The 16,175-nt window shown below is 32.0% G+C and overlaps 1 protein-coding gene across 1 annotated transcript; it reads right to left on the minus strand.

The window, feature by feature from the left end:
* Positions 1–4,934: 4,934 nt before the first annotated feature.
* On the minus strand, positions 4,935–14,835 carry LOC125836012 (uncharacterized). The gene is made up of 5 exons (XM_049515105.1): positions 14,671–14,835; positions 14,520–14,590; positions 14,329–14,453; positions 11,467–11,527; positions 4,935–5,314 (listed from the first exon to the last, which is right to left on the minus strand). The coding sequence occupies exons 1-5, from the start codon at positions 14,747–14,749 to the stop codon at positions 5,258–5,260; spliced, it is 393 nt and encodes a 130-aa protein (XP_049371062.1). The 5' UTR covers positions 14,750–14,835; the 3' UTR covers positions 4,935–5,257.
* Positions 14,836–16,175: the final 1,340 nt, after the last annotated feature.

The raw sequence follows: 16,175 nt of genomic DNA on the forward strand, positions 1-16,175 counted from the left end.
ATATGAAGTAGCGCTCAACGCTATAGATGACGAGGATGATGAATACAAATCTATTCTGTCATAAAATATGGATAGTTAAATAATTGATCAAATAAATACACAATTTCAATATGTTATGTTTCACTTTAAAAGTGATGTTTTTGAAACTACAGTCGTTAGATCAAGTTATAATGTCAGTGGGGGTAGAAATGAATCATTGTGCGAAAGTATAACTCTTATGAAGTAGGGTGTGTGCCATGCAGTATAAAGAATTTTGCAAAGTCTTGACATTATTAAATGACGATATGTTCTCATGTGGTAGATGCAATGAAGCTTGTCTCAGTCTGGCAATAGACGAAATGCTTGAATATGTGTAATGAATGATTGTCGTGTCTAGATAGACGACGAAAGTTATATGAAAATTCTTGAAGAATTTAAAAGGTTTTAAAGCAATTTCATTGTGTACCCCAATAATAGTGAGATTGCTTAACATAAAGAAAGATTAATTATGATCTCATGAAAATAACTGAAAATATCATATATTAGTGCAATTGGTGCACATACGATTATTGATTAGGCAAATGTGTGATTTTTCTTTTAAAATGGAAATTATAATCACCATGTACAAAGGTAATGATGCATGTTAACTCGATTGAAGGAAGGATGCATCAAAGGAGACTGAACATAGTAAATTTTAACAAAGTTCTTCTTCACACATAATCTTTAACAAAATGATGAGACATAAATTCAAATGGTTTATTCAAGTAATAATTTCGCTGACTTATTCACTAAGACGTCATCAACATCAACATTTGAGAAGTTGAGATATAAAATTGGAATGCGTCATCTATGGGATATCAAGTAAAGCTTTCACCAAAGGGAGTGAAATGTGTGTTGTACTCTTTTCCTTAATCATGATTATGTCTCAATTAGATTTTCCTGGTAAGATTTTGAATGAGGCGACACTCAAGACGTATTATAAGATATGTGTACTCTTTTGCTTTTACTAAACTTTTTTTCATTGAATTTTTCCTAATAAAATTTTAACGAGAGACATTATCTATGGACATTCAAAAGGGAATGTTATAAATTCATTAAATTAACGAATTGGCCATATTCTCAATACATGAACTACTTACATTCATGTATGTGTATTTCTTAGGTTCTATGAACCATTTTGAATAAAAATATATCTATTTATCATAAGACTTAATATAATGACCTTTAAAATGATTCTCAACTTATAAATAGAATTGTTCATTCATTATTATGATAAGAGACACTTAAAAATATAACAAATTCACTTAAAAATATTACAAATTCATTAAATTAATGAATTATCTATATTCTCAATACATAAACTACTTATATCCATGTATGTATATTCCCTAGATTTTATGAATCATTTTATTTCTTAGATTTTATGAACTATTTTAAATAAGAGTGTATATTTATTATGACATTTAATATGTAATTTCTCAATTTATAAATAAAATTATTCTTTCATCATTATAAAAAAAGACTTGAAGACATTTGAATAAAATGATCTCTACATTCTACTTCTCATATATTTGAAGTTACTCTTTTCATCTGATTCTGTCTCAACTTCAGTACAATATTTTTCAACTCTTCTCATTTTTGTTTTCTACAAACCCTTCACAAGGGAAAATGCATCACAATAGAATTTCTTTCATAACTAAATATCAAAATATGATATAAAACAAATTTCCCAAATAAATGTCAAAATACATCATATTTTAAAACATGGAATTGATGGACAGTTAGTGATTGATCATAATAAGAATGGTTAGGTGAGTTATGTAAAAACATAATGACTAGTCAATTTATATCCATTAAAATATAAATTTAATATTTTAATTTTAATATTAAAACCCATGACCTCTAACAATATTATCCACTAGAGGGGTAATTGTATTATGCATATCACATTATATATTTTTAATATACCAAATCAAGAATTAAAAAAACCCATCGACGTGATGAGGAAAGGAATATGGAGTACCTAATAAAATATATATTATTAGACAACGTAAAAGAAACATATTAGTAAAATAAACTTGATTTATTAAGTTGTTTTTTGGTTTTCTCTGCTTCATCAGTTGCCTCAACCTCCATTTTAGCTTTCACCATATCAGCTTCTGTCAATTCCTCCTCACTTTTTGCTCTCATCTTCTTCCCCTACCAAAACAATAAGTAAACACACTTGAATTTTAAAAGTGTAACACCTTCTCAATACGTCTTCCACTGTATCAGTTAAACACTTCAACTTAAACTTAACAAATGATCATACAAACACCTTCAAAACTTCTATATGTTATATAGAAATACAACATAAATAAATTGAGGTAACACTGTCAAAATTAAGTATCCATGCATTCGGTAGGTTCGATTTTTTTTAATCTTTCAAGAAATTAAAAAGAAAAAAGTTAATTGTAAGAAATAGAAATTACCTGACCAACAAAGAATGCTTTAATATAACTAAACCATTCTTGACAAGAGGTCTTGAAATATAGGCATCCTTTAGTTAAACTAGCCATTGTACTTCCTTTTCTTAGTCAAGTGCACACATATGACATGCATATAGATAGCTTTTTTTTTCTTTTTTTTCTTTTTTTTTTTCATTTAGCATATTCATGCATCCTGTCAAAAAATGAAAACAGGTGGCATGCTCCATAAGCTTCTACAAGTTGTCACGTTACACCATTACACCAAAGTCTGCCAAGTGCCTACGTAGTAACATCTTTGACAAAGTGAAAATATATAAAAATGTTTTTTAATTTTATGGACTAAAATAGGAGTATTCGTAATTCAATTTGAATCAATTTTTGATTAATAATTTCTAGCGAGTAAAGATCTGGGTTTTGAAGTTTGTTAAATATAAAATTACCTTTGTTAGATCATGGCTTTTTCTTCGAAACTTTTCAACATAAATTAAGATTTAATCAAACCCTCTATAAATACGGAATACTGGATATAACCAAAAAAATAAAAAGCTCTAGCAGGTTAGAGTTAACCCCTTTCTTGCCGTACTAATTGATCTAAATATTGAAGCAAAATGTGCACTCTGTTCGTATTGTTCTCGATAAAAAAAAAATTGACGTGAATTATTAATTTTATCTTTAAATTATTGATAACCTTAAAAGAAATTTTTACTTGACTAATTAAACTTTAATACACCAAATTTAAGGGTATTTTCAATATTTCTATCGACTTTTTATTAAGAGTTTCATGTTTTTATAAGAGTTTGAGATCACTTGCTATGTGATGTAGACAAATCAGTGATGTATCTAAATTTAGTTAATCAAGTAGAGGAGTATATTTAGGGTCCGCTTGGCCATGAGATGTGGAATCATGATATGATATCATAATATGGAATCATGAGATGGAGTTTTTAACAAGTAGAATTTTTGTGTTGTATATTTTCTCATAAACATAAGAATCTCATAAGTTGTAAAACTATTGAAATAGCCCCGATTGTTTATTCAATCTTATCAAATAAATAAAAATTTATAAAAAAACCGCATAGTAAAGTATTACAAAGCTATATCTTCTCCACTTAATTAATTGTTTCATCTAACTTTAATTAATCAAACTTTAATTCAATTTAAAAAAATTGAACATAAATTGTGGTGTACTAGTCTTCAATATAATCCTCTCACATAGTACGGACAATCTTATCACATTAAACTTGCATTTCTCTATCATATGACCGAGAAGACAAACCAACATTGTTACTTTGAGTCATTTGTTGGTCAATATCATTCGCAACTATAATTTCATGCTCATAGACCATAAATATTTCATCACCCCTTTGGTATTCTCGCAAATAATTATGTAACACTGCACAAGTTATAACAATTTTCACTTGTGTGTCAATATCATATTGGAATTGTGTGCCTTGTTTCACGTGTGTGCAATTGCACATTTTCGGTGCATTAATTTCGTGCTAAAATCAAACATATTAGAAGTAGTGATTATCAAACATTCATCACCAAATTTGTCATTTTTCATATTAAATTGCTTTAAACATTTTCATATGTAGCCGAAAGAAAAGTTTTTTTATCATGAAAAAACAAAAAAAGTAGTACTCCCTCTGTTTGTATTTATATTCACCAAATCAATTCTTACTTTATCATTTATATTCACCAAATTGAAAGCAATAATAAATTTTATGTTGGTGAGAATAATAAATTTTACAAAGTAGTGATGTGATTATTAATTGAGTAAATTTTAGGTTTAGCAAACATAAAAATCATATTGATATGCTATAGCTATAATTTGTATAATTGCACTCCATAGCAAACTTTATGTTTGTTATGACTATTAATTTGTATATATTTCGATATACATATACATAAAAAATATGTATTTGGGTCTATTTGTATATTTCGGTATACAAATGGGTCCTGCATTTGTATATTTCAGTCTATTTGTACATTTTGGTATACAAATGGGTCCTGCATTTGTATATTTCGATATACAAATGGGCCCTGCATTTGTATATTTCGATACACAAATGGGTCTTGCATTTATATATTTTGGTATACAAATGGGTCCTGCATTTATATATTTCGATATACAAATGAGATGATAAAAAACATAAAATGTTTGCTATTTCATACAATTTTCCCTTATTAATTTTATTTACATATGAAATAAATATTTAGTAAATATAATGTAGGGTTGTTTTAACAAAATACAAACTTGTGTGTCAATTTTTGTATTTAAAAAATCTCAAATCATGATATGGAATTCCCATATCATGATTTTTGGAGAATATGGTATTCTATCTCATGAGATGGAATTAGCGTGAAATCGCATGTCCAAATGCTGATTCCATCTCATGATCCCATATCGTGATATGGTATCGCATAATTAAACGCCTACTTAGGGTTGTCAATATATACTTTAAGGATGAAACTAATAATTAGTGTCAAGTTCAGAAGTGTTTTCAATATTAATGATTAAAATGATAGGCAGAAATTTGCAAAATTTTCAATGTTCCATTTTCACTACAGAAACTTGTCCTTGAAAAAATATTTCAACCACGATAACCATCCATAGAAGAAGCTGTAGCTAGTTATAAAGTTAAATTAATATCACATGTGACTAAAAACCATACAAATCATGTAACCCTTTGATCTACAAAAGCCAACGGAACAATAAGGAAGATGCTTCGAGTTTTTGGGACAACACGACCTGTTTAAATGCGATCAAATTAACATGCCTGTGGTGCCATGTTAGTCCCTAAGGCGCATCAGGCCTTGCCTTTTCCGGCTTGGAGAGACTGAATCTTTTGTTGCAGCTTCAGAATCTGAAAATTGACACGTATATCAACAACAAAATGTATCAGGTTAACACATCCACCTCATAGAAATATTACTAGTTGACTGAACCGCCCAAGGCACCAAATGATTTTAGCATGAAGCAAGATAAATCAACAAACTGATTTTTCCAACATTTGTATCAACTTGTCAGCGTCCTGAGGGACTAGAGTTGATATCTGAGTAACATGGCCACTCAATAAATGCCTTGATATAAGTTGGATAACAGTTATACAGTTCAGCTCCGTAAGGGACTAGAGTTGGTATCTTAGTAACAAGGCGACTTATTAAATGATCAGAGGAGATAATGAGGAAAATAACAAGAGGTCAAGGACTGAAAACATTGATAGCAAGTAAACGGAGTTCATTGGTGAGTCCAGACAAGTATTAACAGATCTTTAATTGCTGCATACCAACAGTTAAAAGAAAGAAAAAGGGGGAACGACGATATGGTGGAATGCATTAAATGGCCTCTTCAAAGAAAAACTAAGAAGAAAGCCAAATAGACTGAAACCACTTGAATCTGTCCTAACATACAGTGTCAACCACCTATTTTTCCCCGTGGCTAATGGGGAAAGGAGAATGATAGAAGAGTTTGACAAGTTTGATGAACTGAAAATCTAAAAAATGTTACTCCCTCCGTCCCATTTTATATGAGGTACTTTGACTCGGCACGGAGTTTAAGAAAGAAAGGAAGATTTTTAAAACTTGTGGTCCAAAATGAATGATAGAAATTTGTGTGGCTGTAAATCATTTCATTAAGGGTAAAATAGATATTTTATAGCCAGATTGTTACTTTATATAAAAATGTATCATTCTTTTTGGGACTGACTAAAAAAGAAAGTGAGTCATATAAATTGGGACAGAGGGAGTACTTGATATATGCTCTCCAAGGAAGAAAAAAAAGAAGTCGTACACAATGATGTCAGTTCTAATCACTTTTTCTTCATTTTCCTGCTAAACCTAAGGTACTTTTAGGAATCACCACTTTTATTAGAGCCTGTTTGGATTGACTTATTTTAAGTGTTTTTACATCTAAATAGCTTATAAGTACTTTTGGAATGTTCGGATAAATCAAAAAAGTGCTTTAAGCACTTGTTTTTAAGCCAAAAAGACAAAAATAAGCCAAAAACCATAAGTTATAAATCATAACTTATGGTTTTTGGCTTATAAGTCAAAGGCAACAAGCCCTAAGATCCAACTGCCAACCAAACAGGATGACGAGCATTATAAACCTTATTTATACTAGAACTAGAGAGCTGCTAGGCCAATTCTAACTGCAGCAGCAGCACCCCCTTCCCTAGGGATGTTCATGGTTATGGTTAAAAAAACTAAACTGAATTGTAATTCGAACCAAACCAATTAAAAACCAAATATTTGGTTTGGTTTGGTTTTTAATTTAAAAAACCGATACCATTTGGTTTTACTAAAAACAAATCGCAAAAATAATCAAACAGAATCGAAAAATTAGATATATCAATTTTATAATTATTTATATATTATTCATAAATAAAATATAAATAGTTTGTTAATTTTAATTAACTTAAGTCTTTAAGTTTACTATTTGAAGCCAACACTCAAATTTTAGCCCAACTATTACAACCCCAAATCCAAATCCATCAAAATCCATTACTTTAGTCCTTACCTATCCTACCTCACATTTGATGGTCACACTTTCTCTTAATTGAATAAATTTGTTCATGTAATAATAACTCTAGTATTGCTTAGTTGAACCCATAGCAGCTTTCATGTGGATTGTTCATGTACTAGGTGTCTGTCTATCGAGATATGTATGTCCTCAAAAAATTAATTACTTTCAAACTGAAAAAATAAGAAAAACTAAACCAAACTGTCAATAACTAGACCAATGATTATTTTTTCATTTGGTTTGGTTTGGTTTTAGAAATTTAAAAACCGATCAGATTGGTTTGGTTTTGATTTGAACCAATAACTGATCCAAATCGAACCATGAACACCCCTACCTAGGGCTGCGTATAGGTTGATTTGATTTGGTTTTGATGTTTATCGGTTTGACTTATTGGTTATCGGTTCGTAGAGATGCTAAACTGTTCTAGAACCATTAAGATGTTGGTTTATCGATTATTGATTTATCGGTTACTGATTGTTATGGATTCGGTTATCGGTTTAACCGTTAAGATTGGACACCAAAAATATCATTGAAAATCACTTAGAAACAAAGTAACAAACCAAATGAACCATGCACAGGAGTTCATAAATTGCATCTTGCTCAAAAGCAAACACTTTTATATTGTAGAATAACCAAGAGTTTGAGACATTCAGAAATAAAAGTAGGAAAGTAAACTCTAAGTCAAGGACTTTATATACAAAATGATATAAATATAATTATTTATTCTACTATCGCGCTATTAATTAACCCGTTAAGAAAAAATCTAAAATAGTTTAGAAACAAAAACCCGATAACAAAAAAAAATCAAAATCGTTATCAAAACCACTAAACCAATAACCCATTACTGATAAATCAATAAATGGCACCTATGTACTTGCAGGTATCAATCATCTTAGCTTCCGGCACTTTGTTACACAAACATGAACTTCTTTTTTTTTGAACATTACAAACATAAACTTCTTACCTTTTAGATCGAGTGTATTTCCAATTTTACTGCAATAACATCGCTTTTATAAAATGAAATGATTAAGACTGATCAAATGCAATCAATTCAACTGGTCAAACCTCTATATTCCCTGTTCGTATTAATGATTAGTATTATACACACTTACAAACAATATTTAATATGATCAAACAATACATAATATGAACAATCCTCAGACAGTATATGTTGCACGTGATAGTAGGTAGTTACTTGATAAATGACTCAACCACTTATGTTTGAACTAGTAGAATGGGGACAACAGCAAAAAAAAAAACAACAAAATTTTAATCATTTTTTTGAGACAGGTAATGTTGTATTTCTCAGCATTAAGGATATGTTGGAGACCTCTGAAAATTGGACAACTATGTTTTATCATCGAAGCTTACCAACTTTTTACATGATGACCCAAATTCACGTTCGTTTTGTGGTTATAAATCAGGCCCGTGACATCATAAGTTGCTTAGAGTCGGGTGTAGGTGTCGATACGGGTACAAATCTAGAGGTTGGATCCACTATGACCTAACTTTTAAGATTCAGGCATACGGATCCATGTGTGGATTGTGGATACGGGTGCAAGAATTCGACTAAAAATACAGTTATAAAACCTAAATTATGAGATATTATGTGGATAACTCAAGGAGAAAATAAGGATCAAGAGGAGAATCTTGGAAGGAGGTAAAAGGAAAAAAAGAGTAGCAATAGAAATTTATATATACAAGGTATTTCATTTTCTTCAATTCCACCTTAGGTTTTGTTTTGATTACATAAATCATTGAATCTGTCCAAAATTTCTCCCTTGAATTTGGTGAGTATCCAAAACCGGTTGACCGATCAGGTATGGATCTCACACCCACACCCACGTCATGTCGATACGGGTGCGGCACCAAAAGTGAAGAGTCCGAGCAATGTAGGTGACATCTACTGTTTTCTTATGTATTTGTTTTTAAGCAAGGGTAGTGAGCACCTTGATTATTTTGTTTCCAGACACAGATAATCGACACCTCTGCAACAGATCTCAGCAGATGAGAAAAACTCGTATTGTATTTTGTATTTCTGCTACAATTTGAACCTGGACGTGTTCTGCACCTATTTAATCGAATTTTACGCCACACACTTGGGTGTCATTCTGTTGACTTTGATAGTTAGGTGTCATTCTACTGTTGCAGCCCCTAAGCATATAATCTATTACTAATAAAATAGAGAACACAAGACAAAAAAACATTCAACCATTGGTGACCTCATACTAGTATATTACGACTCCCTAATAAAAGAAGTCCAATTTCCAACAACAGCCCCATACTCCCTCCTCGACGCGGTCCAATAGTATGTTGAACACCTGAAAACTATAGTACTAATGAACTGTCATGATTAGTTTAGGCGCCAAACGGACAAATTGATCACTATTAACATTAACAAGTTTGTGGTCCTCATACTAGTATATTACTACTCCCTAATAAAACAAGTCCAAATTCCACCACCATCCCCATACTCTCCTCCTCGATGCGGTCCAATAGTATGTTGAATATCTACAGACTATAGTACTCATGAACTGTCATGATTCATCAAGGCGCCAAACAGACATATTAATCACAATTAACATTAACGAGTTGATTATTACAGAACAACTAATGAACAACAAAATTGAATATTTCAGACACTATTCAAGAAATCACCAGTGCTATTTGCTTAGTTTAATTGGACATTGAAGCAGAAAGTAAAGCAAGAATTTTTTATCAGATCTCAAAGACAGCATGAGGTTTTCAGGGCGGAGCTACAAGTGTATTTATGGGTTTGGAAAACTCAGTCACTTTGGCTATAGAAATCTGATAATGATGAAACGGAAAAGGGCCCAAACCCCTCAACTATGCAAATTGGAACAAAATTACCCCTCTTCTACCTTTCGGGCCTAAAATGCCCTTGACGTCAACCTTTTGGCTCTATTTTGCTCCTCATCTTTAGCAGCCTAAATAATAACCTCAATTAGCAAATTCATTTATGATGTGTCGCTATCCTATTGGCTACCCTAATAATTAATTAATCTAATTAAAAAAACCAAATACCCACCCAAAAGCCCCACCCGTAACCCAGATCTTTTAACCCAAATTCAAAACTATCAACTGTATAATCTTATTTCTCTGTTTTCCTATCTGTCCCTTTTCTCTCTGTTTTATTTTTCCTTTATCATAACCATGAATAATGGTAAAGAAAAATTGGTTGTAGAAGTGATGGCAGCTTGATGCCAAAAGATGGTGAAGGTTCTTCATTACCATTTGTAGAAATTGAGTTTGAGAATCAGAGACAAAGAACACAAGTAAAAATGAGAGATTTAAACCCTGTATGGAATGAAAAACTTGTGTATCATGTGAACGATGTTGCTGATCTTCTTTATCGGAAGATTGAAGTGAATGTTTTCAACGAAAAAAGGTCGAATTCAAGAAGAAATTTTCTCGAGCTCGGATTTCTGGGTCAAGCATTGCTAAAGAAGGGGAAGAAGTGGCACAACTTTATACACTTGATAAAAGCAGTCTTTTTTTCTCATATGGTGAGTTGAGTTTGAAGATTTATTTATCTACAAGATCTGGTGACAATGTTGAATTTGGGTTAGAATATTTGGTTAAAAGATGGGTTACGGGTGGGGCTTTTGGGTGGGTATTTGATTTTTTTAATTAGTTTAATTAATTATTAGGGTAGCCAATAGGATAGCGACACGTCATAAATGAATTTGCTAATTGATGTTATTATTTAAGTTGTTAAAGATGAGGGGAAAAATAGAGCCAAAAGGTTGACGTCAAGGGCATTTTAGGCCCGAAAGGTAGAAGAGGGGTAATTTTGTACCAATTCGCATAGTTGAAGGGTATTTTAGGCCCTTTTCCGATGATGAAATAATAGAGGCCAAGGACAGAAAAAACATTGATATCAAGTACATGGAGTTCATTGGTGGGCCAGACATGTACTAGCAGGTCTTAAATTGCTGCATACCAACAGTTAAAATAAACAAGGAGGAAGGATAATACGGTGGAATAGATTCAATGGCTGCTTGAAAGAAAAACTAAAAAGAAAGTGAAATAGACTGAGACCACCTGAATCTGTCCTAACATACAGTGTCAACCACCTATTTTCCCCGTTGGCTTTGGGGAAAGGAGAATGATAGAAGAGTTTGACAAGTTAAATGAACTGAAAATCTAAAAAACGTTATTTGAATGTATGCTCTCCAAGGGAAAAAAATCCCTGTACACAAATGTCATTTCTAATCACATTTCTTCATTTTCCTGCTAAATCCAAGGTACTTTTAGAAAACACTACTTTGATTAGTTCCCACGTAAAGGTCCAGCTGCCAACAACCTGACAGATGTGCTCATACAACGAATAACATCTATCGCGATAAATTTCATCATCACCACAGTTCCGTTATATTTGTTGAAACACCAAATTAGTAGTCACATTAAAGGTTATTACTCTGGGAATAATGTGAAAAAAAAGAAAATACATAAGTAGAGAAGTAAACCAACCGTTTCCTTTTTGTTGTTCTGCTTGTCTTCCAAGTCTTGAAGAGTACTATCTAATCGCTTTCTGTTGAATGACAGGAGAGCATATGTTAGATGATAAAAGTACGGTAACACGAACTAGTGAAAAGCAAAGAAAATTCAGATGTTTTATAAAATACCGACTACCATCTTCTGCTTAAATCTAAAATTAAATTTACTAAATACACATAGCAAATTACTGATAGCACTGTACAGTTTTGAAGACAAATACAATTATGTGCATAAAGTCAAGATGAATTGTACTCTTTTGCTTTACTATTGGTGTAAAGAAGCTATGCTGAGGGCCCTGAAACACTAGTTGATATGAAAGGATCCTTGTGAAGCAGTAGTCCTAAGTTTGGTTGGATTTTGTAATTACTGATAGCACTGTTATGGTGCAACTTTAAATTTATATACATGTTACCAGTTACAAGAATATACACTAGCAAATTCACAATCTACAAAATCAGTCCTGGAAAAACAAACAAAAAACAGCCATGTTCAGCTCATGCCTTTTATCAGAAAAGTGAGTTTACAAGTCAGTTTATTCTTTGCTTTCTGAAATCTGTGCACTAAACTCTCGTGCGTGCCCTGGTACAAGTCTTGGACACAATTGCTTGTTAAAGTTGGGTTTGCCAAAGCACTAAAATCTAGGACATGGACATATAAAATAGATTTATGCTGTATAGCCATTAACGTCTTTCCTAAGCAAGAAATGTATCAATTTTCCACCTTTATAGAGGAAAGTCCTATTTTTGAAGTCAAACATTGGGCGGCGTGAGGACTATACCAATCGTCATAAGGCCTACGTTGGAGAATATCAGTTGATTTGTTTCCCTAAACATGATAATGAATCGGAGGATACTGCATACATGATAAAAGCAAATAGTTTTTTTTCTTTTGCTAATGATAAAAGAAAATAGTAAACTAGTAATTGCTCAAGAAAAGAGCCCAGAGTTTGTTTCATTCTTCTTTCTGTGGGGCACCCATTACTATATAAGTAACACCAAAAGAGCTAATCTACAAGCTTCAAAAACCACCAGCAAAGCATGGACAAGATATTCTTAGACTGATTTGGTATAAGATCAAAACAGACGTGGACATGTGTTAGGAGTCACGTGTCTCCCTATCTGGAGATACAACAAATAAGACACCAGATTTCCATCTTTTTCTTTGCTCATTAAATAGGCGTTCAAAAAATTGATTTTCTAAAGTAATAAGTGATTCTAAGTTGTGATAAATGGAACTTTCAACAAAGAAAATATCTGAGTGAAATTCTAGCAGGAACAAAGAGCTGCTGGCTACTGGAACTGTATAGTGAACAAAATAAGCACATAAAGTAGAATCCTCACTTTTTGTTTGTTTTACCTAAAGGCAACACAAACTTAACTGGAACTCTGTAACTATTTTCATCAATTAAATATACCGTCTACATAATAGATACCCAGGGTTCATATAGCCAACCAGCCCAACCCAACTGATTTGGGATTGAGCACCCTTGATTTGATTTATTAGGCCATCCAACTTGTGTACTGCTAACAACAACTACCACTAGGAAATATAACTAGTCATTACAGCAGCAATTTTTTATTATTTTCTTCTTCCTCTCCAGGTATATACTTTCACCCTTATCACTCCTTTTCCCCCCTTTTCAGTAAGGTAAATAAATTACAATTATTGGGGGGGGGGGGGAAGCTGAGTCCAGGAAATTTAACCAAAAGTAGAGAATCTACATCAAACATGATTTTCTACAAAAGACATACAGTCATCTATACAGACATAAAATCTCAAGGGTGCACCAAAAAGATTTCAAATACAAGAGGCTGTTCCTAGAATGTATAAATATTCCCTATCATTCAATTCATCAGCACTTCTAAAATATGGAATTTGAATTTGGTCCTTATAGCACATCAGTTTTATTCCATATATGTTACTATTTACTATTTCCGACACTTCAAGTATTGTATTATTTCATAGTAGTGATTGTTCCCTTTTTTGTATGCTTTGTTATGTTTTCTTTAGCATTTTTTCTTGGCTTCTCCACTCCCGTTGTTTCTTTTTTTCAAACTGCTTTGTAATGTTTTTACTTGAGCCGATGGTCTATCGAAAACAACCTCTCTACCTTGTAAGGGTAAGGTCTATGTGTGCACTACCCTCACCATACCCCACTTGTGGAATTGCACTGGGTATGTTGTTGAAATGTTGGTTACTTTTATCCTATTTTTTAAAAAAAAAATTATTCTTCTACTTCCAAAATTAAAAGATCTGATATGATATGCAAACTAGAGCAAGTACCAGTCATGTGTCACATCTGCTTACCCTAACCATACCCCACTTGTGGAATTGCACTGGGTATGTTGTTGAAATGTTGGTTACTTTTATCCTATTTTTTTTTAAAAAAATTGTTCTTCTACTTCCAAAATTAAAAGATCTGATATGATATGCAAACTAGAGCAAGTACCAGTCATGTGTCACATCTGCTTAACAAATTCCATTGCTGCTATTTCCTTACTGGACCTTTGTCCAGCAGCAGGCTCCAACAATATAACAGCACATAAAACCAACATAGACAACTATTAACTAAAGCACAACGATTTAGATAAATAAGCAGCATATTTCTTCAAGCTATCAGGGCCAAACCAATGAGGGTTATAAGTTAGTATTATCAATAAATCGTTTAACTTCGATAAAAGGATTTCCCATAGGCCCTTTTCCGTTCTTCTACTTTAGTATCTCAAAGTAACCTATTAATTCCAATGAACAACAATCTTATTATGTACTCTGCTCAAACAAGAAGAAACTACTAGAACATAACTAAAAAAACTTAAATAAAAATAAATAACATACAGTTCAGCTGAAATGTATTCAATTCGCTTTTTGACATTGGCATTAGCTTCTGCCATATCCTGCTTCACAAGCACTGGTCCTATCAACTTGTAAACATTGGCGTCTTCATTCAACAGATCCAATTCCTACATAACATAACCAACTCAATATAATGTATCTCAAGTATTGAAAAAGTAATATAAGTTTCATACCTTTAGAACAAGCTCGTTTTCACCAAGTTGAATAGTATACTTCTTTCTGATTTGATGATTCTTTGATATATCTGACAGTAGATAACAAAATAAAATTATAAAAACAACAAATAGGATCAAGTCAAGAGAAGAAAGGAAGGAAGATTTTTGCCTTTTTGAAGTTTGCTAAGATCGTTGGCTTTGTTCTCTAGGTCACGCTGCAATTCTCGGAGACCGGCGGACGAAGCCATTTTTTCTAACTATTAAGCTATTGCCTTGATTTTGCTATATGATGGCTGCTACCGGAGTTTTGGGAGTTGGGGGTTTTTGTTCGGAGTTTTCCGGCAGGTTAGGGTATCAAATTCATTACTCATTTTATATTTGTCTGTATTTGTTTTATTTTTTAAATGAAAAATAAAATAAAATTTCATCAAGAGAATATATTTGTCAAATTTGTAAATTTGGTGAAAATTTAAAAAATGACTATCATTAGCACATAATTAGAGATCAATAATTTTAATTTGAGTATTAGTAGACTTGTCTGTGCTTCGCGTAATCATAATTTTTTTTTTAAAAAGTAATTAAAATAATTAATGTCAAATAAAAGAAAATTCCTCTCTGTATTTGATGTTAAACTTTGAAGGCTATGAATAAGACATGAGAGTTATGAATATTAGTGTAAATTAAAATTACTTTATATTTTTTTAGCAATGAATGTAAACCATTATGGACTTTTTGATAGAGTATTTATTTTTTCCAACAAAAATTGTTAAGAGAAGTATAAAAGAAAAAGGCAAAAAAATCTTTAAAAATTAAATATAAATTTTAGCCTAAGAAAAGTGACACTTCACTTCTCCATTGCCTGCAATTACGTAGACACTAGATATAAATATAGATCCCGGTAATTCAGCAATCCTAAATAAAACAAATTCTTGGCTTACTTCTTCATATTCATTAGCCTTTTGTAAGATGACTAGACACGTAGTGCTCGTGCCAGCACGAGCCCAATAGTAATAGTTGATACAGTAATAGTTGATTTAGTGGTATAGATACATAAAATGAGTGTAAAGGAGCAAAGATGAAATACAAAGAAAATGTGTATTAATAAGTGAATCTAGTAGCTGAAAAATGAAGCTATAGTGAAAATTTTAGGATTTGAGCTGCAAAAACTAATAGATCAAGCAAGAAAGGTGGTTTCTGAACATTGACAACTATCCCTCACTTTTGAAAAGAGGTGTGTTCACTCCCATCTTCTTTTGTGTCTCTCTTTCTGTGTATCTATCTTGTTGTTAAGATGGTAGTCGTTCGTGCCACTACATCCTTTAAATTCACTTCTGCAACAAAGATTAGTTCAGCTAGCATTCTGAAAAACAACTACTACAATCCTGAAAAGCTGCTAATGAATCAACAATAAGTTAACAAACAGATCACATAGAACTTTGTTTTACATTATCTCTATAACTCTACCGGTATAATTAAATCATGTCATTTTTATTTGGAACATAACAATTACACTCTAACTTACATAAAATCAGCACCCACAGTAAAAGACACTTCAAAGCTGAAAACTTCGAGTTAAGAAAAGAACTCCCCTAGTTACATTTTCCAAATTTGAAATCTTTATTTCATTAATCAACCAAACTCGTGGGCATCCTCACCCACAGTCCAAGAAAACCA

The sequence above is a fragment of the Solanum verrucosum genome, unplaced genomic scaffold (genome assembly GCF_900185275.1).
Source record: "Solanum verrucosum unplaced genomic scaffold, falcon-dt-bn FXZP01000208.1, whole genome shotgun sequence".
NCBI lineage: Eukaryota > Viridiplantae > Streptophyta > Magnoliopsida > Solanales > Solanaceae > Solanum > Solanum verrucosum.

Bases quoted from the DNA above. Each gene is read 5' to 3' on its own strand.
- LOC125836012 (XM_049515105.1), bottom strand. From the start codon at position 14,749: ATGGCTTCGTCCGCCGGTCTCCGAGAATTGCAGCGTGACCTAGAGAAC. The intron at 14,591-14,670 runs GCAAAAATCTTC...ATCTACTGTCAG, and splicing joins TCTTAGCAAACTTCAAAAAG to ATATATCAAAGAATCATCAA. The intron at 11,528-14,328 runs GTATGTTATTTA...GTCATTCAACAG, and splicing joins GAATACATTTCAGCTGAACT to AAAGCGATTAGATAGTACTC.